The 26,082-nt window shown below is 40.9% G+C and overlaps 1 protein-coding gene across 3 annotated transcripts in view; it reads left to right on the top strand.

Annotated features, from left to right (window-relative positions):
• GNAO1 (G protein subunit alpha o1) overlaps window positions 1-26,082 on the top strand; it is a 253,740-nt gene that overhangs the window by 96,173 nt on the left and 131,485 nt on the right. For all 3 annotated transcript variants that reach the window (XM_020965568.2, XM_020965565.2, XM_020965567.2), the window contains exon 3: window positions 5,733-5,874. In XM_020965568.2, coding sequence (XP_020821227.1) covers window positions 5,733-5,874 — 142 coding nt within the window. The remainder of the gene's footprint in view (window positions 1-5,732; window positions 5,875-26,082) is intronic.

Below are 26,082 nucleotides of genomic sequence, written 5' to 3'. Positions count from 1 at the left end.
AGGAAGAAAAACCCAGATGGTTTTCTGACATGTAGTTGTTGAGTTGTTATGTTCCAGAAATCTTATATATGTAATTGTCCTCTAATGCCTCCGATCATTGCAGGGTACATAATGGTTTTACATCAATTACCACTGATGGTGTCTGCTTTATTTCTTTGCACTCTAGTCTCTCTGGTATTGTTCAAACTAAAATTTTGCAGCCCTGAGTCTATCCAAATCTGTGTAATCACCGGCCTAATTTGCCTCACAGAAGATAGATTGGTGTGGAAAGGGAGGTAAGGGTGGGAACTTGAGTCTCTTGCTAGATTGAAGAGATAACAAACTTCTGCTCTTTTGGAACAGGCTTGCCTACAGTGGCTAGAAGGACTGGCTATGTAATGGCCATCTCCTAAAATACAATATATCAGAGGAAACCTTAGCAAAGATTCCCTGAAGAGGTGGAGCAGTGATGTGAGGGTCAAGAGAGCAAAGGGATTAACACTAACCTCTCAAAACTGACTGCTTAGTGGTCTGATGCTCTATCTGCTCTATCTGCTTGGACCACATAAAGTTCTGTGTGTTATTTGCAACAATGGTCACCTTCTACATGTGCATGCATTCTCTCTCTCTCTCTCTCTCTCTCTCTCTCTCTCTCTCTCTCTCTCTCTCTCTCTCTCTCTCCCTCTCTCTCTGTCCCCTAGGCTCCCACCTCCATAACTCAGGGAGCATGACCTGAGTACTAGGGAGGTCAAAAAATTCACAGCTCCCCCAGCATCCCTCCTCAGATAGGCCCACTGCCCCAAAACATAAGAACAGGAAACCGCTAAGTGGTTCAATGGGTAGAACACTGGACAGTCACAGAAACCTGAGTTCAGATCTGGCCTCAGACACTTACTAGCTGTATGACCTCTGCCTACTTCAGCATCCTCATCTGTAAAAATGGAGATAATAATAGGACTTATCTACCAGAGTTGTTTTGAGGATTAAATAAGATATTTGTAAAGCCCTTTGCAAACCTTAAAGTACTATATATAAATGCTAGCTATCAGAACCAGTCTCAAATACAAAGCATCAGCACCTCACCTGAGTATTGAGGAGAGAAGAGCTCCAGGGAAGGAGCTCATGCCCAAGTTAAAATTTTTTTTAAAGTGGTTTGAGCAGGTACAAAATCCTGCTATGTTTTACTCCTTTGATTTACCTAATCCTCAATCTCACATAATACCTGAAATTATAGGTTTGGTCAAAGGAGAGAATTAAAAATTCATATGAGAGGCCACTCACAAATACCTTCTCCTTTCCTCCCCACAGACTGAGGGAATTGTATTTAAGTTATTGTGAATATAGCATGTGATCAAATAAAGAGGCCATTTTTTTAAAGTTATATACTTCCTATAAAACTCCACTGAAATTGGGGACATAAATTTAAATTAGCATAAGGCAGTTTGAACAAGTCTACAAATAAATTCTTGTGAAACATGGGTAGAGTTTTGAAACATAGTTTCAAAAGATTCCAATTTTTTTTTCAAAATTTTATCCTTTTAAAAAATCCAGTGGGACCAAATTCTTTGCCTTGAGACCCCATATCATAAGTGAGAGATTGAGGTCATTCTGGCTAAGAATGTCATGGATATTTTAAATGCAGTTGTTTTCTGCCTAACATAGTCATAGGATCTTAGAGCTACAAAATGAGGAAGTTGAATGAGGTGCTGGGTAGAAGACACTGTCCATCTTTAAATCCTGTGATCCTTTAAGGCACATAGAATCATGGGATCATAGGTTTAAGATCTGGGAAGGATGTCATAGACTATCTAGTCTAATTCCCTCAATTTATAGATGTTTAGCATAGACACTGTGCTAAGCACTTTAAGATATTATGTTATTTGATCCTCAGAATTACCCTAGGAGATAGATGCTATTATGCTATTATTATTGCCATTTTACAGTTGAGGAAACTGAGGCAGACAGAGGTTAAGTGACTTGCCTAGAATCATAAAAGTATTAAGTGTCTAAGGGCAAATTTGAGCTCAGTACTTTTTGCCTGAAAGCCCAGTATTCTATCCACAGTCATGATATGTTTTGGCAAAGTGTAACAATGTATTGCACACAACTGATGCTTAATAAATATTTAACGAATCTAATTAAAGAAAATTCTATGCAACCATAAGGTAGTAACATTCAGAAAGAAAGGGGTGATTGAAAATGGTAGCATAGAAGCCTGAATAATGCTGGTTTCAGTCTCTTCATCTGCAAAACGAGTATACTAATACCACCTACCCTCCCAAGGGTGACTGTAAAGATCAAATGAGTAAATATATATAAAGCCCTTTACAAACCTTAAAGCATAATGTACACATTGGCTGTTGTTATTTTTGTTGTTGTTGCTTAAAAAGGGAAAGAACCAGGATAGTTAGGAAAAGACATAGCAGGGAAGGGAGGCAGCTGATGTCTCAGAGAGCAGACCCCAGCCAGTGGTTCCTAAATGGTGGACTTGAGTTCCACTGGATGTGCCAAGGATCTTATGGCACTTAACCCTTTTAGTTGCATAGCAGTGACCCAATCTAGCAAGTCTCCTGACTGCCCCTTTAGTATTGACAACTTAAATTGTTCACCAAGCCCAGTTACAACAAAAAATAAAAATACTGTGCCTTGTCCTTAGAGAGTAGTGATCATGCTCCAAGATGCACCCTAAAAACCGCACTAGAAAGCACAAAAGCTGGCCCTAGATTAGCATATCCATACCACTCCAGGAGAAAAGCTCCCTGATGCAATGTCAGGGTCATGGAGGTTGTATAGCAACCCTCTGGTCACTCACTTTCAACTTTCTCTAAAGAGAGTTCAGTAATTGGCTGGTTTCAACAAGACTAAATTCTAAATCCAAGCTGTCCCTAGAGAAGCAGCTTGGATTATTGGATAGAAAGCCAGCCTCAGGGCAGCTGGTTGGCACAGTAGATAGAGTACTGGTCCTGAAGTCAGGAGGACCTCAGTTCAAATCTGGACTCAGACACTTACTAGCTGTGTGACCAACCCCAATTGCCTCCAAAAAATAAAAAAGAAAGCCAGCATAGAAGTCAAGAAGCCTTGGGTTCAAGTCCTGCCTCTGACACATACTGTCTTTGTGACCCTTGGTAAATGATTTCACTCTTAGGCATCCCTGTAAGACTATAAATTGCAGATCTGTATAGGTAGAAGTTTCTTCTTAGATTTTTTTTTTGTTTCTCAGATCTGGACCCTTCCCGCCCAAAAACTGCTTTCCTGATATAGAGTTAGTTGAAAGAAAATGAATACCTATGTGTTCTGGCCAAATACTGAAAAAGAGACTTCTGTCCATAACCAGAAATAACAATTAGCAAATCAATTCATGGTCTCGTTTATCCTTTTATTCACAAGGACAATCACTGGTTTGTTTCAAATGAGATGTCCTGATTCTGTTAAAACTACTGATTCACTTGGACTCAGCAAACATTGATTAAGCATCTACTATGTGTCAGATGCTGGCAGTATAAAGACAAAACTGAAAAATAGCTCCTGCCCCTGCCCTAAAGGAGCTTACATTCTACAGGAATATGACATCCTTCTCTTGAGTTCAAAGAACCAGTTATACAAATACAGAAGAGGGGAAGTAGAACTTGATAATCGTTCACATTAAAAAAAAAAGGTGGGAGGGTTTTAGAGGGTTGTCAGGTCAATACCAGCAACAATGTGATGCAAGAACATCCTCCCCCCCAAAAAATCACTAAAATTAATCATCTAAACTATATTAAGAGAAGCCTAGTGGTCAAAACTAGGGAGATGGCAATCCCACTATAGTCTGACCAGGGCAAATTATGTGGAGAATGTTGCATTTTATTCTAGGTACCACACTTTAGGAAACACATCAACAAGCTAGAATGTATCAACCAATGAAAGTGTTTCTGAATTTTCAAAGTTCTTGCATATTATAGCAGGCATACAGGCTTAGTCAGCACTTTCTTAAGTCAGCCCCTATAATTAAGGCCCAAAGTCATGCTTAAGCTAGCAAATAATTTCTTTATTTTTGACAAAATGAATTTACAAATATGGCTCTCATTAATGCATTTTTTCATTGTTCTCCTCTTCCAGAACATTATTAATGACATATGCATGTATATATTTCTTATATGTATGTTTATACATGTGTACATATGTGTACATATATATACCTGTATGTATGTCTATATGTGTGTATGCATACATATATGTGCATACATGCATGTGTGTGTGTGTGTGTATATGAAAAGGCTTCCTTCTTTGCTAATTATAGAAGAGATATACCTTCACTGGGGTATCGTGGAGACTTCTATAATGAGCAAAGCATCTTTGTCCGTAAGAAAGGCCCTTTATTTAGCCAACTTATAATTTCTGAGAGGCAGCATGGTGTAATGAAAATTGGCCTTACAGTAAGCAAGACTCAAATTTTCCCCTCTCCCTCTCCCACTCTTAACATATATTGACTGTGGGTGAGTTACTCTACCTCACTGGGGCCTAGGCAACTATATAAGACCTGGAAGTTGCTGAAAAGGTTGCATTTTGCTTCAGTCTAGGGAGTTTCTGCACTGGGAGTTCCTGTACCAATGAAATCATAGATCCAGTCCCTGTCCTCTCTAGTATTTATGTATTCTATGAAATCTACCATGAGGAAGTGGTCAAGAAGGGGAAAGTCTCATACACTGAAAAGGAGAAAATTGATACAATCAAAGCACATGGCGAGTGGTGGATTTTCTTAAGCAAACTCCTTGGATGGTAGAACATCCTTGGATGTTGATGGTGAATAAATGAGTACATGTGAAATGTGGTGCCAAGCATTCCCGCCTCCTTTCCTCCTGGTGCCTTTGCATATGGTATTTTCCTCTGGGTAGACAGATCTTTAAGGTCTTAAGGAAGAAAAGCGTCACACCTCCCACTTCTTAATATGGCCTGGGGACATATTTTTCTACTTCTACACTCAAACCCTACAGGGGCCTTAGTAGATTAGATACTATTAATACAAAATCCATGTTAGCTTGGACACAGGCTGGCTGCAGGAAAGTTTACCTCTAAGCTAGCAGAGTTTTCTTTTGCCTAATACCATTCACTACGGTAGGGTGAATAGAAGCCCTAAACTGGGCACCTCATGCTAGATGTGGTAACTAGCCATGGAGCCTTGGGTAACTTCCAAACTCTTTGGGTTTTCTTTTCCTTCTCTGTAAAATGATGGGGTTAGATTCAGAGACCCCTTCCAGCCTTAAAATTCTGTGTTCTAACGTCTCTTCCAGCTCAGCCATTTTATGTCCTAAGGCCTCTTCCAACTCTGCCATCCTATGTTTTAAGGCCTCTTTCAGCTCCACCATAACTATGTTTTCTGTTTTAGGGACCTTCCAATATTCTATATTCTAAAGTTCCTTCCAGTTCTAACATTGGTTCTATGCTGTAATTTATGCTCCTTCTACGTCCAACATCTATAGTCAATGTTCTAGATCAGTGGTATCAAACACAAATAGAAATGGATCCCTGCAGCCTGCATAATAACTTAGAAAATCACAGATTAACATTATATATCATGTATTGTATTCTTATTTATCTTGTTAAACATTTCCCACTTATATTTTCATCTGTTTGGGGCCATATTCCAGGGTTTTGCAGACCACACCTCTGCAATCTAAAGTCTCTTCTTGCTCTGTGATTCTAATATTCTATGATACTATTTCAACTGAGGAATAACATTTGATGTATTTGGTTGTTTTTTTGGGTTTTTTTAGGATTATTCATGAAGATGGTTTCTCGGGAGAAGACGTGAAGCAGTATAAGCCTGTGGTCTATAGCAACACTATCCAATCCCTGGCAGCTATTGTCCGTGCCATGGACACCTTGGGCATTGAATATGGTGACAAGGAGCGAAGGGTAGGTCAATATTCTGATTGAGACAGCGGACTGAATGACTCCTCTCTCTATTGCTCTGCTTCCTCCTTTTTTAAACACCAGGCTGCCTGGAAGGAATGACTGTGGATTATGCCGCATAAGAGAAGGCATATTTATACAACCTAAGCAAATATATCCAACTGACTTGGTAAATATAATCGAAAAAGGGCCTCAGAGGGAAGAGGTAGGCACAATTTTAAGAAGAAGCTTTTAATCAAGGCAGTTTGAGTGCCAGGTTTCTTCTGCAGATAAGAAATGTGTCTGCTGACCTGTACACCATTCAGAAACTTAGCACTGCAGTAATACCTAATAGCTGAAAATTAAGTTGAGGCATCATCCAGACAGTCATTCAGTATGCATTTATTAAGTACCTACTATGTGTCAAGCCCTGTACTAAGCCCTAGAGATACAAAGAAAGGTGAAAGAGAGGTCCCTACTGGGGGGCGGGGGGCGTTTAAAATTGCTCTCATCCTCCTCCCCCACAAAAGAAAGTATTTTCAGCCACTCTAGGTTGAGTGTGGGATATTCCTGACAGATGTCTAAGGAGTTCCCTCCTCCCCTATAGGAAGGCCATGTCATAGAGCAGGGCTGTTTTTAAGGTCTGTTTCTAGGCACCCATTTAGTGGTGAACTGAGTAAGTATATAAAAGCAGCTTGTTTGCAAACATTTCAATTAACCGCAGGACTGAATTTTACTCAACCACTCTGGTAACACTAAATAGAGAGAGGGAGGGAGGTAGAGGGAGGGAAAGAGAGAGAGAGAGAGAGAGAAGAGAGAGAGAGAGAGAGAGAGAGAGAGAGAGAGAGAACAGAAATTATGCCTGTTTTCCTAGTCAGCACAGAAAAAGCAACTCCTGGGAACTCCTTCCCAGAACAGCTTTTTACCTCTTCTCCTATAGGGATTTTAAATCTCAATGATATTTTCAAGTGTAACTTACTGTACTGAGATTGTATACTAATGGGGATCCCAGAGCATGATGGCAACTGGATATGGATGGCTTGGAATTGGACGCAATCTGCTGATTACTCAGTAGCTCGGTTTGAATGATGCATGTGTTTTGTCATTGCCAAAATCCATGTGCATTGGGTAGGGTGAGGAGTGGGGCTGTAGCAAACCTTCATCTTCCATGTCTGATAAATAGTCTGTGACAGATGGCTTTAAATGTAGAAATTTAATTTTTTATGTACAAAGTCCTGATTCCACAGAGTACACCCATCAGTACCAAGGCCTCAGCTTTGCCAGCTAATGGAGATGCTTTGAAATCAGGACTGACTGATGGGTTATTGGGATTCAGGAAGATCACCAGAGGTTCTTGCAGTTCCCACTACCACAGAGAGGGGCAGGAGTGGAGGTGACAAATCGGTTCTGTATAGAGAAGCCATCTGATGCCAGCCTCACCACTGGACTTGAATGGCCCTGAATTTGATTCTACTCTTGGTTAGAAGCAGAGAGGGAAGGGTGTAGTAATAAGCAGAATGAATTCCCTCTTCACCTCTGGGGTTTCCTACGTAATCCAGGAATAAGCAGATCACCAATCAACAAATATTTATTGAGCATCTTTCAGCTTCCTCTGCACAGTAAAGATAATCATACCTTTACATTTATACAGTACTCCATTTTGCAGAATGCTTCATTTCATCTCCCTCTCCTTTCTATGATTCTCCAACTCCCATATGAAGTAGGCATGGCCTTCCAAAGAATACACCCAGATCCCCCTCTCCTAGCCCTTTGTTCTCGTCCCTAGAAGAATGCTGCTTGCTCAATGACAAAAGTGAGTATACAGGGAAAATATGTGGCCCTTGATCAAATCTTTTGAGAAGGAGCAATAAAGTAACCATCTAAGGCCCTGTAAAGACCAGGAGACTCAGAAAACTTCAGAGACCAGGCCCTTAGTTCTCACCTGACATAGTTACACTACCCTCTTCTATTGGTCTTTTTTCCTTCTCCCTTCCTCCCTTCAGTAAAACTCACCTCTGTGACCTACCTTCTGTACCCCCTCTATCACTCTGAGCCTTTCCACCTTGGTGTCAGTGAATAGTAACAGATTAATCAGTAGAGACTAAAGGGTTGTAGAGGTAGGAATTCAGGATTATCAGTGCCCAAAGAGCTGGGTATGTAATTTTCTAGAGATGTTATCCAAGTTTGAAATTCTATTCATTTTAAAATCTGATGTTCATTCAAATGGTTACTGTGTGTCTACTATATACAAGGCATTGAGCTAGATGTTCTTACAAATTCAGTTAGTCCTGGGGCTCTCCCCTCACCTCAAACTTACCACCATCTAGTAGAGGAGATCTGTGATTTCACTAGTATTCATGCACCTTACACCAAGGTAGGATACTTTTTCATCTTATGTAATTCTTGACCATATTTTTCTCTAAATCTTCTATATATTATTTATCCAAAATATTTGTCTTGTTCTAATATCTTTGAGTACTACTATGCCATTTGATCTTTCTTTCTATGAAAGTGATATCAACTCTGAAGAAGGTCTGTATTGGAGTGCCACAAAGCTCTTTCTTTGACACAGTTCTTTTCAACATTTTAATCAGTGACTTGGTTAAAAGAATAAATGGCATGCTTAGCAAGTTTTCAGGTGGCACAAATCTGACAGGGGACATAGGCAATATGCTGGATGGTAAAATCAAGAACTAAAACATTTTGACAAGCTAGAACCATATTTAATAAGAAAAAATACAATAGATAGAGTCTCAAACTTTTTAAAAAATCAGCTAGATGAGTACAGATGGAGGAAATGTGACTAAACAAAAATTTGTGTGGAAAAAAATCTGACTATTTTAGTGGACTGGAAGTTTAACATGAGTGCACATCATGATATTGCATCTAGAAGAGCCATAAATTATCTGAGGCTGCATTGAGAAGTGTGATGCCTTTAGTGAGGGAAAAGACATACTTGCTCTACTCTGTCACAATCAGACCACTTCTGGAGCTGTGTTCATTTCTGGGTGCCATATTTTAGGTAGCAGAGCAACAAACTGAAATGGATCCAGGCAGTAGTGATTAAAATGGCAATAAGACTTGACCCTATACCACAGATGGAACAATTGTTGGAGTTGGCAATGGATTTATATAAAGGATGTCAAGGAGAGGGAAGAGGCAAAGATCCAAATAATAAGCCTGAGAAAGATGGCTGTGCCATCAACAGAAATAGGGAATTCAGAGAAGGGTCAGGTTTGGGGGAAATGGGGATGAGCTTACTTTTGGACACTGTTTTTCAGGTATCTGAGACTCATGGTGATAGAATTGCAATCAGGGGACCTGGTTTGAATCCTATCTCTGCTACTATCTGTGAACTTGGACAAGATCTTTCTAGATCTCAGTTACCTTTTCTATAAAATAAGATGGAGAGAGACTAGGTGATCTCCAAAGTGCCTTCCAGTTCTAAATCCTATTATCCTTTGAAATATGAAACTGGAATTCAGAGGTTAGAGATGTAGATTAAGGAGTCATCTGTATAGAGGTGGATAATTGAAGCTGTAAGAGTGGGTGGGATCCTTAAGGAAAGTAGGTCAGAGAACAAGAGAAGGTAGGCTAAGAACAGAGCCTTATATCATCCCATCCCCCCCTTTTTTAAGCATCTTAAATAATTTAGAAGCATACACTTGCATATACAAATAGTTTCTATAACAAAGAATGCTGGATTTAGAGTCAGAGGACCAGGGTTTGAATCCTGGCTTTACTGTTTACTAGCCATGTGACTTTGGGCAAGTTACTTATCCACTCTGGGCCTCAGTTTCCTTATCTGTAAAATGAAAGGGTTAGACAAGCTGACCTCCAAGGTCTCTTCCAGCTCTAGATCTATGAGAACCTAATGCCTCATGTTACTTTCCAGGGAACAGAATGCCTTAGCCTAAATACAATGTACATGATCCCTTAAATGAACCCTTCAAAAGTAAGGGTAGAATGAGAACTTCAGGAATCTAGGCAAAGCCATTAGAGGACATAACTATGTTCAGGGGCCTTTTGTAAAATCATGGCTATCAGACATTATCCTAAACTGCCTCTGTATAGGGCCAATTCTGGCAGTGACTTCATTATAAGAAATCCTCAACTGTTTATGTTCATTGAGCTCAGTATGTCATACATCAAGGGAATCTTCCCATGTGGCAAGTATGTGGTGTCCCAGCTGATTACAACTGTTTTAAGATTTTTTTATAAGATGCAAACCCATCAGTGATGCCTTAAATTTTTTTTAAAATGGAGTAATAAATCTTTATTGTGGGCACATTTTTAACTCACACAAGAAAAGCCTTGAGATCTACCAGAAACACTCAGAGAATGAGGAAGCCGCATCCAGAGAAGAGGGGCTTAGGCTAAAAGCTATATCCAGATCTCAGTTCCTAGAGGGACAAGAATACAGCTGGGTATCACTTGCCAGAGAGGACAACGCTGCAACCAGGTCTCAGCTGGCAAGAAAGGAGAGACAGTTTGCTGGACTTGTGAGGTCAAGATCATCAAGGTGGAAAAAGGAGTCTGTGATCCTTAGAAATCCTCTGGCTATCTTCTAAACCTGGCACATCCCTGGTTACACCATGCTCTCAGCATTTTTCCTTGTTTGGTCTGAGAACACCCAAGTTCCATTCTCTATACCAGGACTGCCCAGTGCCATTGGTGAGGAACAGGGTTTTATGGGATCAGATTCTCCCTTAAGTGCATCTGATCAGTTCATCTTATGTCACAGGCAGTGAGATGTCAGGGATTGGGCAGCAAAGCTCAATTGACTACAAGACAGATCTGGAAATCTCTAGCCTAGAAGAGTCTAGATATGGAAGCTTCTAGAAAGGGGGGCTAGGTGATGGGTGCTAAGCAAGAGAAGAGGGTATCTCTAGAGCAAAAGCAGCATGGGGAACATAAGCCTAACTCTAACCCCACACCTATCACAAATGGAAAGTACCTGTCTCTCCTTCTTCATGAGAAAAAACAGAGTGAGTGAGTATACAGCAGGGCCCCATTAGTGCTTTCGTCCAGTTGTATCCCCTCCCTAACTTGCCTCTTCTTGCTTGTTTTCCCTGGCATCGTTGCCCTAGAGGACAAGGCAATTTGTCAAAGATATTCTGGAATCAGCTTTGGGATTATTCAGGGGACAGAAATTCTCTTCTATGTTATTATTTGCCTTTGGTTTTTACATTTTACCTATCATATTTTATTAAATTTCTCTTGAGATGGAAAATCTCAAGAGCTCTTTAACTTCCATCAGTGTGGTCCTATGCAGGCTCTTGAATCTAAAATCAGGACAATTAATTTAAGTGTTTGATTCTGGTCAAGCTTCATTACCATGGACAGAAAATAGATACAGTTTCAGTGATCGTTAATTTTTACTTTACTCCATATAAGCTGGTTCCATTTTATTCTGTCTTCTAAAATAAAACTCCCTAAAATGGTGCTAACTGGAAGCCAGTAGAACATCAGGATGTGGAAATGTCTAGTCTGAGTTAAAATTGTTTTGGATTTGTATGTGTCTGCAAACATAAATCAATGTGCAAACTACTTAGAGACACATGACGACTCTTCCACCATCGTTACTTAAAGGTGTTTTACTAAGCCCCTGGATCAGTGTTCATCTGTTTGGTGCTATACATTATACATTAAACATGGTTCTCTGCCCTCCCAAAGGTTTCAGTTTAAACAACATACACTAGTACATTGACATTAAAAAGCTATAGACTAAATAAACAGGCAGAAGTAAGAAGTTCGGAGAACAAGATTGCTGGAGGTAGAACAGAACACAGAATGTCAGAACTGGAGGAGACCTTAGCAATCATTTAGTCCAATCTCCCTCACTTCGCAAAGAAGGAAACTGAGACTCAAAGTGACCTGGATTGTCTAAAATCCCACAGCAAAAAATAAAAGTAAAATAAAAATAAAATCCCACAGCAAATCACCTCAATTCTCAAGGCCTTAGTTTCCTCATCTGAAAAAAAAAAAAAGGAAGGAGATTGACAAGTCATAAGAGCTAAGTTGAGCCACATCTGTGTTTTAGAGAATTGGTGGATGATCGATCACTGGAGTTACCAGAGATGAGTGAGATCAGTATAGGGTGGGCAATGTGAGTGCAGCCAGTTCGAGGCTGAAACCTGAAGGAAAAGTCTACCAGTGTTTGGAAGATAACAGGAAGGAAGGTATTGGACTGACAGAAACCCAAGTTTAATCTTATATGTTAATCAATAATTAAGGATATACTCTGTAGTCTCTCTGTGGCTGGTTCCCTCACCCAGATCAATCTTGGATGTTGATCAATAATTAAGAATATTCTCTATGATCTCTCGATGGCTTGTGACCCCACCCATATTCTCTTTCCGGTAAAGTCACAATCTGGCTCTTTCTTTGGGCTATTAAGGGTCATTCCTGCAAGTAATTCAAGACTTCCAATAAACATTTAAACATTGAATATTTATTCAAGACAATAATAAACATAAAAAGGGCTAGCCCCTTTAACAAAACAATAGCATATTTGCTATATAAGCTATCTTAACTCTAGGTGATTTCTATTTCTAAGAAGTAGCTTGGTGGCACAGTAGATAAAGTGATAGACCCGGAGTCAGGAAGACCTAAATTCAAATCTAGCCTTAGACACTTACTAATTATGTGACCCTGGGCAAGTCACAATCTCTTTTGCCTCAGTTTCCTTATCTTGAGAGAAATGATCCTTAATAACCAATAATTTGGGGACATCCAGAGTTCTCTCCTTCTTCTAAAGTCTTGATTTTTAAAAGGTCAGTCTCTTGAAGGACATTGCTGATAATGAGATTGGAATAACTTTCTTGTTTAAGACCCCACCCTAGTGGAGTAGCCACTGGGTTCTGCTCAGGCTTGGGTGGGGCATATAGTCTTTGAATATATATATATATATATATATATATATATATAAAAACCCTCAGGAACACCTACTCTTTGAAGGATATATATAAACTTTGAGCCCAAGCCATGATCATCTTTGGTCTAAGAGAGGCCAAATGACCATCCTTTATTAATAATATGCTGGCCTTATTAATAAAATTATTAAATTGCCCAGAAACTTATGTCCCTCAAACCTTTTTAATCATCACAATCTGTAAAATGGGGATAATAACAGCACCTACCACACTGGGTTGTTAAGAGATGTTTAAATGTAATAATCTTTGTATAAGTCAATATTACATATTTATATAAGTGGTAGCTATTATTATTATCTCCCCAAAAAAGAAGTTTAATGGTTCAATCTCAGTTCCCCAAAATTCATCATGCCAAATAGAAAAAGCTGAAGGATCTGTAGCTTGGGAGCTAGTTGTGCATAATGCAGTTCCAATGAGATTATATTGTATCCTTTTGTTTTTTAACTGCATCGTATGTGTGAGTCTTGTCTCCCTAGTGAGATTCTAAGGTATTTGAGGATGGGGACCCTTCCTTATCCAACTTTGCTATTTTTCCAAATGCCTAGCACGGAACAATAAATGTAACAGTGATTCTCAAACTTTTTTGCTCATGTCATGGTATTCCTCTTTGTCAAGAGGAATCCTGGGACACTCCATAGAGTCAGAAAAATCACATGGGCAAGTGCAAGTTCCGTACAATTCAGGCACACTTTGCAGAACTTGGGGCACACCCTTCAAGAACCACCGAAGCACATACTTCAAGAAGCTGTGCTTAATGGACACATGGTCGCATCACTGTGGGTACTCCCTCCAGTGGCACAGATTGGGACCCACCACCCATGCCTATCTCCTGGACTGTGTAATTCTTGTTCCTGCCCTGCCGTATTCTCCATAGAGAATTGATCTGTTTACCCAATGCACTAGAGCCTTCTTGCTGGCCTTTTAATCATTCAAGGATAACAGTGCAATGCCCTGGCCATCCATCTGTAGTCCCTCATTCTTATTTTCCCTACATGACGGTCTGCCTCTTTGTCAAGCCATGCGTGGCCTTGATGACATCTTTTGGTGCCATGTCTTGCATGTGAGCCATCCCTGTCAGTCTGCTGCAGTGTACTACTTTTCCCCACCAGGAATCTTTCTGTTGCCTTTTAGGTCACCTACAATTTATTCTTCTGAGATCATCTAGTTCCACAAATTGCATATGGTACTCCTGAGAGAATAAAAGATGGGTTATTGTGGCAGGGCAGCAGCGTGGCATCAGTGAAAGTGCTATACAACTCCCCCAATGTGATCCATCCTATTCTCCTCCTCCTCCTTTCTTCTTCTATTCCGTCACTGGCCCAGATCATTGCAGTGATGTACTAACTCGAGAGGCTGCTTCAAACAGCACATTTCTAGCATTTGACCATGACTTTCCATTAAAGAAAGAGAAAATATATGGAAAAAACCATTTCCATGGGTTCTTAATAAATTCTTGCTGACTTGCCTGGCAGCCTTCAGGTCAGGCACAGAAGGAGCTGGGCCAACTCTGCAATGGTTCCCATCTTAGCTCAGCTAGATTGCATTCAGACATTTGCAAAACCTCACTTACTGGCAAATGCTGCTTTATTGCCCTTACCCCCCACGGGGGCTTACAGAAAGAATTAGAATTGGAATGAATCCCTCGCATTACTTAAATCTCTTTTCTCCATGGCCCCAGAAGTGCCAAGAGGATTTAGAAGGAACATTACAGTTTCTCCAGCATATTCCATTGCACTTACACATCAAATAACCCATGCCGAAAAGTGAAAATTGCAAATATGGATTCAGTTCAGTTCAGAAAAGTACCTACTATGTGCAAGGCACTGTGTTAGGTGCTTGAGATACAAAGACTAAAACAAAATAGTCCCTGCCTTCATTGAGCTACTTAAGGGTTACAGCAGAGGGCCATAGGTTTAGGACAGGAAGCGACTTTAGAAAATCATTTAATCTAACACACACCCCCCATTTTACAGAAGAGTAAGCAAAGATGACTTGTGCAAATTCACATAAGTAAGTAACAGAATTGGAATTTGATTCCAGAACCTTTGACACTAACTCTATCACCTCTTCTGTTATACTGCATAGAAGTATAATTAAATGATGTACTAACATCATTTCAAGATGGTGAGAGTCCAGATTATGGATTAGGAGAAGCCTAGTGTAGCACCTGAGTGGTGGAAGGCAGTTTCCAAGATCTTCGGGAATGTCCTATAAATGAAGAGGTCAGTCCTCAATTCCTTCCCCAGCCTTCAGCTCTTCCCCATGTCAAATCTCACATAATATTTAACTCTCCTCCAATGCACTAATCTGTTATTGTGCATTATATAATTTGGAAACATGATATATCCCTTTACTAAGTTATATACTCTAAAAGATTCAGAGACTAAATCCTTATCTGAACATTTGTGTCTTGCCTGGTGCTTGGCATTGCATACTGCATATAGGAAGTATCTGATCCATGTTCGCTGATAATGGAATTCATATTTGTTAAATATTCCTGATTTATTAAGAATCTCTGGTCCACCTAACAGACCCATTTCCCAGGAAACCATTTCACCTATGCCCATATGCCAAGTGACATGCCTGTAAATGACAGATGACTTTCCTCGGATAATGGATGAAATTTTGACTTTCTCCTTCCACTCTGGGAACCAGAGCTTACTTGGTACCATCCGTCAGCGTCATCTACAGATGGCACATCCAAATTTGCCTTATGTATCTCAAACAATTATCAGTTAATAGTGTGCCTGCCAAGAAACAGCAAGAGCATCAGATGGCTGAGGAGTTCACTTAATGGTTAGTGAAGCTGCTAACCATCATTGTCATCAGCAAGCACCATTTATTGAGTACCTACCACGTAGAAGACCCTGCCATCACTTTGTCTTTGGTCTCCCTAGCTCGTATCTCCCTTCTCCAATCCTACACACAACAGCAAAAGGGTTATTCCTGAACCCCAGGCTCACCCGTGTAGCCCCCCTACTCAATAATCAAGTCATAAACATTGATTAAGCCTCTACTGTGTGCCAGGCACTATGCTAAATACTGGCAAAAGAGACAAAAGACAGTGTCTGCCCTCAAGGAGTTTAAAATAAGCTCTTTTAGGGGCAGCTAGGTGGCACCGTGAATAGAGCTCTGGCCTTGGAGTCAGGAGGACCTGAGTTCAAATCCAGCCTCAGACACTTAACACTTACTAGCTGTGTGACCCTAGAGAAGTCACTTAACCCTGATCGCCTAAGGGGGGAAAAAAAGCTCTTTTGCCTCTAAAATCTCCTGTATTTGGCATTTAGAGCCCTTCCCAGTCTGGCTTCAAAACATCTTTCCAGACTTTTAATAAATATACTTTATCCTCCTTCTCAAATTCAACCTGCCCAAAACAGAACTCATTATCCTTCCCACCCCAACACTCTCCTTTAGCAAACTTCCCTGTTACTGTCCAGAGCACCGCCATGTCTCTAGTCAGCCAGGCTCACAACCCCTGTGTCATTCTCCATTCCTCACTCACATTCACCCACACAGCCAATCTGTTGCCAGATCCTGTCTCTATCTTTACAAGATCTCTCATGTACTCTCCACTCACACTACCATTCTAGTTCGAGCTGTCATCAGCTCTTTCTGGACTATTGCAATAACCTTCTAATTGGCCTCCCCTCCTCAAGTCTCTTGCCGCTCCATCCATTCTCCACACAGCTGTCAAAGTGTAGGTCTGACTGGGTTGCTTCCTCTGCTCATTAAACACCAGTGGCTCCCTATTACTTCCAGGATCAAATATAAAGCTCTCTGTTTGGCATTCAAAACTCACCATAACTTGGTCCCTTCTTTCCTTTCTGGTCTTCTTATACTTTATTCCCTTCCACAGACACTGGCCTACTTGCAGTTCCTCATACGTGACATTCTACCTTCTGATTCTGTGACTTTTCACTGACTATCCCACATGCCTAGAATACTCTACCCCCTCACCTTTCCCTTTTAGTTTCTCTTTTTCCTTCAAAACTTAAAACCTGCCTTATGCAAGAGACCTTTGACCCCAGCAACTAATGCCTTCCCTCTGAGATTACCTTGTATCTACTCTTTCTATATCTTTTATGTAGGGGGTTATTGCTCGCTCTCTCTCTCTCATTAGAATGTATCCTCCAAGAGGGCAGGGATGATTTTGGCCTTTCTTTCAATACCTAATACATAATAAGCACTTATACGTATACTGACCAACATTCAGGGAGGCTAAGGTCTAGCCAAACTTGCCTTCTTACTGTTCTCCCACAGAAGACTCCATCTCCAATCTCTGTGTATTTGTATAAGCTGCCCCCAAACACCTGGACGGCCCTCCCTTCTCATCTCTGCCTCTTAGGATCCCTAGCTTCCTTTAAAGTTCTACTCAAACTCCTGTCCATCTCCCATATCAGGCCCTTGCTGATCCAGCTGCTATTGCCTCCTCCCTGAAATTACCTTATATATGCCTTGTCTATGTTTTTTATAGATTTCTGTGTAAAAACATAAGCTCTCTGAGGGTATTTTTGCCTGTGTATTAGCTGTACCTAACCCAATTCCTGGGATTTGATAAATGTGTAGTAAATGTGTGTTGATTGATTCATTGATCACAAGCAAGTAGCTGTAAAATTCAGATCTACCTGTAGTTCGAGATTTGTTCCTGGAAATCATTCTTCTATCCCCACTTTGCAGTGTCCTGAAAGAAGTTTGGTGCCCAGCCTACAAACACACTTAGTCTTTATGCAGAAGTCAATCACTCCTTATTTTCTTAAGGCCAGTTCAGCATAGGGCCTGCTTGGATGTATTTACATTTATGATGATGATCTTTCTTGACCCTGCCAACTGAAGGGCACAGTATGGTAGAAAGAGCACTCCCTTTGGAATCAGAGGACCTGGGCTCTCTTTCTGTTCTGCAGCTTAGAAGCCGTTTCATAAACTATGTGACCTTGAATAAGTCACTTGACTGCTGGGCCTCAGATTCTTTATCTGTATGATTGGATTGAATTTGATGACCTCTAAGGTCCTTTCCAGCTCTTAATCCAATGGACTGTTACACATGTTTCAGGTAATTCAGCTGCCGTGAGCCATGAAATCATAGGAACATAGGAATGGCCACTCCCTGGGGACATTTAGCTGCCTTGATGATGAGAACAGAAGAAGCTCCCTTCTGTGTCTGTTCACCTGTCCCCTGATGGCATGATGGGGAGAATTCCACAATTAGCTGAGGTCCAAATCTTACCTCTGACAGAGCTTCAGAGGGGCATTACAGAGTGATGCGGGAAATGGGGCTGAAATGTCCGTACAATCACCTGAGTATGCTGGCTTGGATGGCCAGTTGACCTGGCTAGTAGCTGTTTCTGATTAAATGAATGGGTGCTTGCCCTCAGCTTATTAGGTCTTCATTACTAACCTGCCCCCAGAAAGAACATGAAGATTTTGCCATTTTCATCCTCTTGCAGAAAATGGAAGTTGAGAAAATCCAGGACAACAGGATATGACCCTGGCTATGTCCTCTCAGCCCTTTTCCCATAGAAGAGAGTTTAGCTCTGATCCTGAGATGATTGTTTATGCCTGAAACAGAGTTTAGTGGCCAAATGCTGGCTCCAGGGACCTTTCTGTCACCGCTAAAATGCTTAATTCACTAAGATCAGACAAAAGAGAAGGATTGGGGGAGGGGGAGTAGAGCTTGTAGGGAATACAGGCTGGGATGGCAAGAGACTTGTGGAATCTGTTTTCATTCCAGTGACTTATACTTAGGAGAAAGGCTCACAACAGGACTGCAGCCCACTTAATGGCTTACCAAGTCAGGAAGGTATGAATAATTTTGCTCTGAAATGCAGAGGCGGCAGGGGGACAAGGGAGGGGGGAACTACAACCAGGGCTGATTTAAACCAGGTCGTTGTAAGTGGCTCCAAGGTAAGGGCCACTGGGAATGATAAAAATAACAGCAATTAACCCTCTCTGGAGCAAGGGTGGGGACTCTCAGTGAAGCTAGCAGGCTTGCCTTCTGAATGTTAGGACACAGCATCTTTCCAGATCCAAGTGGTCCTTCCAATTCATCTCAAACCATTGGCATCCTAGACTTCAGCCCCTTCTGCAAGCAGGACAAGAGAAGAGAAGCCATTTTCCTGATTTCCCACAGCCTTCATTTCAGCAGCCTGACCCCAAGCACATTTTCTTCATCACAGGGTTTTCACATCATGTCCTTATTTACTGGTCTGTGTCCTATATGTAGCTTTTTACATGTTTACTGTCTTCATCAGACTATAAACTATCCAATGTTAGGGATGTATGGCTTCTGCTTCCTTATTTCCCCCACTTGGTTCATCTTTTTGAACAATGGGAAAAAATGTAGGTATGATATCCTAGAATTTAAGAGCCCACAGGGGTTGAGAATCATAGTTCCAGGTAATTAATACTTGACTGAAACTATGATCCCAGATCAAATCTGCTTTTCCTTTCCTAGGTCCTAAAATGATCCAGACAAATCTCTCCATTTGATGGGAGGGAAAGCATCACTGGATTCTCCAGGTGTTTGATAAACCACAAGTTTCCAACACAGGGTGCTCAAACTCAGTCACATAGTAGACATGTCCAGGCTACCTTTCCAGGTCACCAGACTACCTCACCTCCCAGTGACCCTTTGGGTACTCTACATTCTATCCAAAATGGCCCATTTGCTGTATCCCTTACATGACATTTTGTTTTCATCCCCACACCTTTGCACAGGCTGGATGACTCCTTCTCAGAGATGCTCTAGGAAAGATTTCCTATTCCTAAATATAAGTGGGATTAGAACCTCTGAGGGCTCTCCCAGCTCTGAGATTCTAAGATTCCATTTTTCTTGCATCCATTTGGAAAACTCCGATTTGTTCCCATTTTTTTAACCTGAATAGATAGTGTTTATAAGAGGACTCCTTAGATGCCCATAGGAGTATTATTTTGTATTGTGTTGTGTTAAGGGTCTCAGTACAGGCACTCAGACTGTTTCCCCTTTGTGGAATTTATAATGCAAGTATAGCTGTTGACAGAAACTACTGCCATTAGATTCTGTGTGAAGTGAAAGCTCAAAAGAAGATAGAGGCTGGTTCCATCATCAGGAGTAATGACTGGGGGGAGAAGGGGTGTGGGGAAGGAGGCCAGTGTGCTATTAGCACATCTAGAGATACCAGCAGTCCATGACTCATCCTGAAGGCCTCCCCCAACAACTGAAAGTGTTAATGTAAACACAGTGCCCTACATAATCATACCCCAGCACAGTCACAGAACACAACATTACTAAAAAAAAATCTTCCAGTTGGTAGAAATTACTGAGAGGGTTCTCATTTTATGTAGCTGATGATAAGGTTTTTCTTATATGTCACCTTTCACCCTAAGTATTTAGCTCTCCCTATAAGATCACTCCCCAAATCCCCATACCCGTACCGTAAAGTGCCATCGTTATACATCTATATGTAGGAGAAAAAACTAAACCTGAACTTAAAGAGTCTCTGTATGTGATACATATCAAGGGAAACCATTGGGATGAGCATACATCATGTGTAACTTGGCCATTGCAGACAGATAATCATGGTAATTGATTTTTTTCTTTAAAGTTTTCTTCCTAAAGCACAGTTCTGATCACATCCCCCTTCTCAAAAGCTTTCAATGGCTCACTATTTCCTATGATAAATCCAAGCTCTCTAGCCTGACATTTAAGGCTCTTTACAGTATTTCCCCAATCTACCTTCCTGCCTTAATTCCCACTATTCCTCGACATGGACCCTATGGTTTAGTCCTCTATGGTCCATTTACTATTCATCCCTGAATACTCCTTAGGCTTCCCTTCCTCTGTCTACACCCTTGTTAATGGTGTCTCCTTCCCAGTCCCAGAACAAACTACCTCTGTTTCTTCATTTGTCCCAATCCTGTCTGTTGAGGCCTATTTCAAATGTCATCTTCTCTAGGAAGTTTTCTTCAATCCCCATCACCTTAAGAGATCTCTTCCTCCTTGAAATGCCTGAACTTCTTATCGGAAGAATTGCCATTCATTCAGCTCAACTCTGCGTTCCATGTAGTTAGTGGTCTTGTTATGTGTATGTTATATCCTTTCCCCAACTAGACCATAAGCTTTTTGAGGATAGAATCTGGATCTTTTTTTGTTTTATAGTCATCTCCCCTACCACTAACCCCCCCACACACACCCCTAGCATAACTCCTTGTACAATATAGACGTTCAATACATATATGCTCATTAATTGATATCTGGGTCCCTGGTAGCCTCTGCTCAGCCGAAACATATTAAAGAGTAAATCTGTATTCCTGAGGATAGACTGAATGAGGGCCATTTATGAAGAAGGCTTTGTTTTACATGTCTAATACATACTTAAGAAACATTTTGATAATCATATATGAGTGTATAGCACTTGGAAGCTGTCAAAGCACTTTCATGTTTTGATCCAACACATGTGAGGGAAGAAGAATGGCAATTGTCAGTCCCTTTTACAGTTGTGGAAACTGAGGTCCAAGATTACATGGAAAGTATCAAAGTTGTTACTCAAATTTCAAGGCCAGGGCTTTTCTCTTCTGCACTGTATGAGTCCTTAGTCTTTTCAGGGTACTCTGACCTTATGAGGGAGATAGACTATAGACATGTGTCAGGGACACCAGGACTTGTTTTTTAAATACCAATTGACACAACAGAACTGACCTATTTACTTGAGGAACAGGTGAGAATTGGTTGGGATTATTAGAAGAAGCTTTTCTGGAGGAGGTAAGTTTTGAAAGGAAATGATTTGACTTGATGGTGAGGAATAAGAAAAGCATTGCTTGTCCCCGAGCTGTTTAACTTTTTTTATCAATGACTTAGATGAAGGCCTGCTTATCAGATTTGCTGATGATGCAAAGGTGGAATGGACAGCTTTCCCAAATTAAGGTATAAGAACCCTTGGAGATACCCAAATCCCTTTCAAGTTTCAAGGTCACAACTATCTTTATAATAATACTAAGACATTTTAAATTCTAATATAGTAAATATCTATGGCTTCAACCCACATAAACAAAAACTCTTTGGAGTCTTCAATTTTTTTTAGTATAAAGGGGATCCTAAGATCAAAAAGTTGAGAACTGTTGTGTTGGAAAATAGCATTTTAAAAAAACAGACTAGGGGCAGCTAGGTGGCGCAGTGGATAGAGCATGGGCCCTGAAGTCAGGAGAACCTGAGTTCGAATCCGGCCTCAGACCAAACACTAGACACTAGCTGTGTGACCGTGGGCAAGTCACTTAACCCCAATTGCCCCCCCCAAAAAAAGAGGAAAAAACTGACTAAAATAACAAGCTGAATCAAATAAGCTGAAATTGAATAGAGATAAATGTCAAGTCCTACACTTGGGTTCAAAAAACCAGCTGCCTAAGAACAGAAAGGAATATGTACAGCTAAATAACTATTTATGTGAAAAAGATATGAATGTTTTCTTGAATTGTAAGCTCATTATGAGTCAAAACATGGCAGCCAAGAATTCTAGTCTAATATTCGGCTGCATTTAAAGAAATACAGCACCAAGACATAGCAAGTTGGTGCTGCACCCTGTTGAAAACCCTGGTCAGACCCCATCTAGAGACTGTGCCATTCTGGGTGCCACATTTTAGGAACTGACAAACTGCAGCAGATAACCAGGAGGGTAACCGAGTTGATATAGAACCTGGAAACTGTGCCATAGAAAGATCAGTTGAAGGAACTGAGGATGTTCTGTCTAGAGAAACGAAGACTTAGAAAGGACATGATAAATGCCCTCTGATGTTTCAGAAACTGTTATATAGAAGAGATTTTAGACTTGTTCTGACTGTTCCAAAGGAAACAGTGGGTGAAAATTGCAAAGATGCAAATTCAGGTTTGATAGAAGGAAAAAAATTTTAGACTTAATTGTAAGAAAAACTTCCTAGTTATTAAAGCTGCCCCAAAGGGGAAATGTGTTGATTCAGGAGACAGTGGGTTCCTTCTTACTAGAGTTCTTCAGTCCAAAGCTGAAATGCCCTTTGTCGAGTATTTAATAGTGAGGATTCCTGTTCAGATACAGAGCAGATGAAGGTAACCTCAAATCTCTATCAGTTCTGGAATTGTAGGAGTCTGTAGTTGAGAGTTGAACAAATATGTACATGTGATCCCCTGGCTGGAATGAGTGTTCCTAAAGCAAGAAATTAATGTAGGTAAGTCTCAGTTGTTCTGAAGAAAACGTGTCTCAAAATGAAAGCTAATAATAACTACTACTACAACAGTGCATTTATGTGGGGCTCTAATCTTTATAAGGTTAGCCATGGGACAAGACTGCAAGCCCTTCAACAGGCATAAATGAGATTTTATTAAGCAAGAGAAATTACAACTGAGTTCACCAAATCTCTATGAAACTTCTAGTGCTAGTACCACTAAATCAATAGTGGTACAATAGTTTCTAGTCGCAGAATCAGATCTAGAAGGGACCTTAGAAATCATCAAGTCCAGAGGAAGTGATGGACTCCACCCCACCCCACCCCAGAGAAGGAAATTGACTCACCTAGGGCCACACAGCAGTATTTGGGAGAAGGAATGGTTCTCATGGACAGGAGGAACTGAAACTACCCATCCCCTTTCAGGAACAATTGCTATGGTTTGTGGCACACCTGTGAGCTTTTATTGGCCATCCTGTCTGTCTGCTTGTTTGAAGGAGAGAAGCTTAGTACAGTGCCTGGCACATAATGGGCGTTTAATAAATGTTTGTTAACTTGTAGCATGCTATGCGTGCTGCTTATATGATGAGCTTCTTCCTAAGCCTTACATTTGTCTCCATGTTTAAAGATTCCTTTTTGCTGGGGTGTCGGGGGGAGGGGGAGGGAATAATTGGGGTTGCTTTTAAATCCCACTAAGTTTGAACAGCTCTCTGTGATGTCACTGCCTCAATGAGCCGTGTACAGCTCTAGAAATATCTATGGGTAGCTAGGTAGAGCAGTGGATAGAGTGCCAGACCTGGAGTCAGGAAGACTCATCTTAATGAGTCAAATCTGGCCTCAGTAACTAGCAGTGTGACCCTAGGCAAGTCACTTACCCCTGTTTGCCTCAGTTTCCTCATCTGTAAAATAAGCTGAAGAAAGAAATGGCAAACCACTCCAGTGTCTTTACCAAGAAAACCACAAACGGAGTCACAGAGTCTGATATGACTGAAACAACTGAACAACAACAGAAATATCTATAGGTAGTTTTTCTCTCATGATATTCACATGTATATACATATATGCACCCACATACACACATGCATGCACACATACCCCAAAACGGTTATTAAAAGCCTATCACGTTCAGAGCCCTGTCAGTACTGGAGATCATATATTGCTTAGGTAAGATATACCCCTTGCTTTCAGAGGGCTCATAGTATAGTAAAGGGACAAGATGGTAGCACAGATAGCTCTAATCAATCAATGAACAATCGCTTATTAAGTGCCTACTGTGTGCTAGCCACTGGGTTCAGTGGGCTCAAAAAGAGCTCCAAGACCTCAAGAAGTTTAGAGGATCACAGGTTTAGAGCTGGAAGGGAACTTAGAGGTCATCTTATCCAATGTCCCTCATTTTGCAGATGAGGAAACTGAGTCTCAGAGAAGCCAAATAACTTGCCCAAGGTCATACAGGTTTTTAATATATGGCAAAGCTGAAATTCAACCCAGATTCTTTGATTCCCAATCTAATATTCTTTTCACCATTACACACTGCCTCCTACAGTGTTAGGCACCAGATGTAAAGGGTCCTGAGTAGTTGGAATGATTAGTAAGGAGTTCATTGATCATACCCTCTGCCTGTCCATGCACCTCCTCCTTGTGAGTTTCCTACTTCAGCCAGGTTGTTGAGTTTTGCAAGATCATTTTGTTAACGAGCTCTACAGAGTCATAATTTTTTTTTCTGTTAAAAGCAAAGAATATACCCTCCCACCTTCTCGGTGGGGATCACCATGTTGTTCCCTTCTCTTGGCGGAGGCTCCACAAATGGGAAGATGTGCCGATGCTGCGAGCACTCTGCTAGATTTCTGCTGTCAGACACCTGGCTGTTGCAGTCCCTAGATAGAAAAGCATTTAAAAGCTTCTGCTCAATATACAATCCATCAGTCATGAGCCATTAGTATAATTGCATCAGACTTCCTCCTGCCTCTCCTGCTTTTTCTCTTTTTCCCCAAAATGGAGGGCTGGCTTGCTGTCTTCTTCCTCTACCCATGTGTCACATTTACACTCCAGCAACTGGTGTGTTTCCACCAGAGCCCTGGGGTGGAAGAGTGTGCTCCTACAGAAGTGGAGAAGCATCCTCACAGGACATTAATTTTTTGTCGCAAAGAGGAAAGCTGTGTATTTTGGGTTTCTAATTCTCGAGTACCCTGTTCTCTTCGACCTCAGAACAAGGAGGCACAGGTTTGGTATAGCACTCAATTTAATCAATGTCATCAAATATTTATTGATTACCTACTATGTGCAAAGCCCTAAGCAAGGCACTATGGGAAATTCAGGGAAGTATAAGGCCCAATCCCTTTCCTTAGGGAGCCAGTAGTCTGATTGGAAAGATTGATGATAATGATGATGGTGATGATGATGATGATAATAACAATAACAGATAGCATTTATATAGTTCTGTAAGGTTTGCAAAGCACTTTGTGAATAGTATCTCATTTTACCCTTACAACAATCCTGGGAGGTAAGTGCTATTAAAAGGAGAAACTGAGGTAAATAGAGGTTAAATGATTTTCCCAGTCACACAGCTAGTAAGATGAGGCTGGATTTGAACTCAGGTCTTCTTGACTCCAGATTCAGCCCTCTATCCACTGTGCTACCTAGCTCCCTCAGACTGTGTCATTGTTTAATCTTTATATCCCTGACCAGTACAGTGCATTGCCCATAGTAGGTGCTTAATAAATATTTGCTGAATTGTATTGAAATAATAGTATGAAGCAATACACAATCACAGTTCATCTTCAAAATGAGGGGATTAAACTACATATTCTCCAAGATCCTTTCCCGATCTATCTGCTGGTCTATAATTCTTTACCCCATAGTGCTATGGGAGTTTAGAGAGATAGAGATCACTGTGGGGAAACTTCACAGGGAATATGTGCCTTGAGCTGGGCACAAGAATTTCATTAGAGGGGAAGGTATAGGTGTGGACATTCAAGGGAAGAGAAAATTGCATGAACAAAGATGTACAGGTGGGGTAGTGCAAGGCAGGTTTTGAGGCAGCTAGTGGCCCAGTTTGACTGGAGTGCAAGAGAATGATGGGAGATAAAGCTGGAAATGTAAGTTCAATTAGAATGTGTGAGTTTGGACTACA

This window comes from Phascolarctos cinereus, unplaced genomic scaffold (genome assembly GCF_003287225.1).
Source record: "Phascolarctos cinereus isolate Bilbo 61053 unplaced genomic scaffold, phaCin_HiC Scaffold_2;HRSCAF=192, whole genome shotgun sequence".
Lineage (NCBI taxonomy): Eukaryota > Metazoa > Chordata > Mammalia > Diprotodontia > Phascolarctidae > Phascolarctos > Phascolarctos cinereus.
Note: the sequence above shows the minus strand (reverse complement) of the source record. Positions and strands in the feature narration are given on the sequence as shown.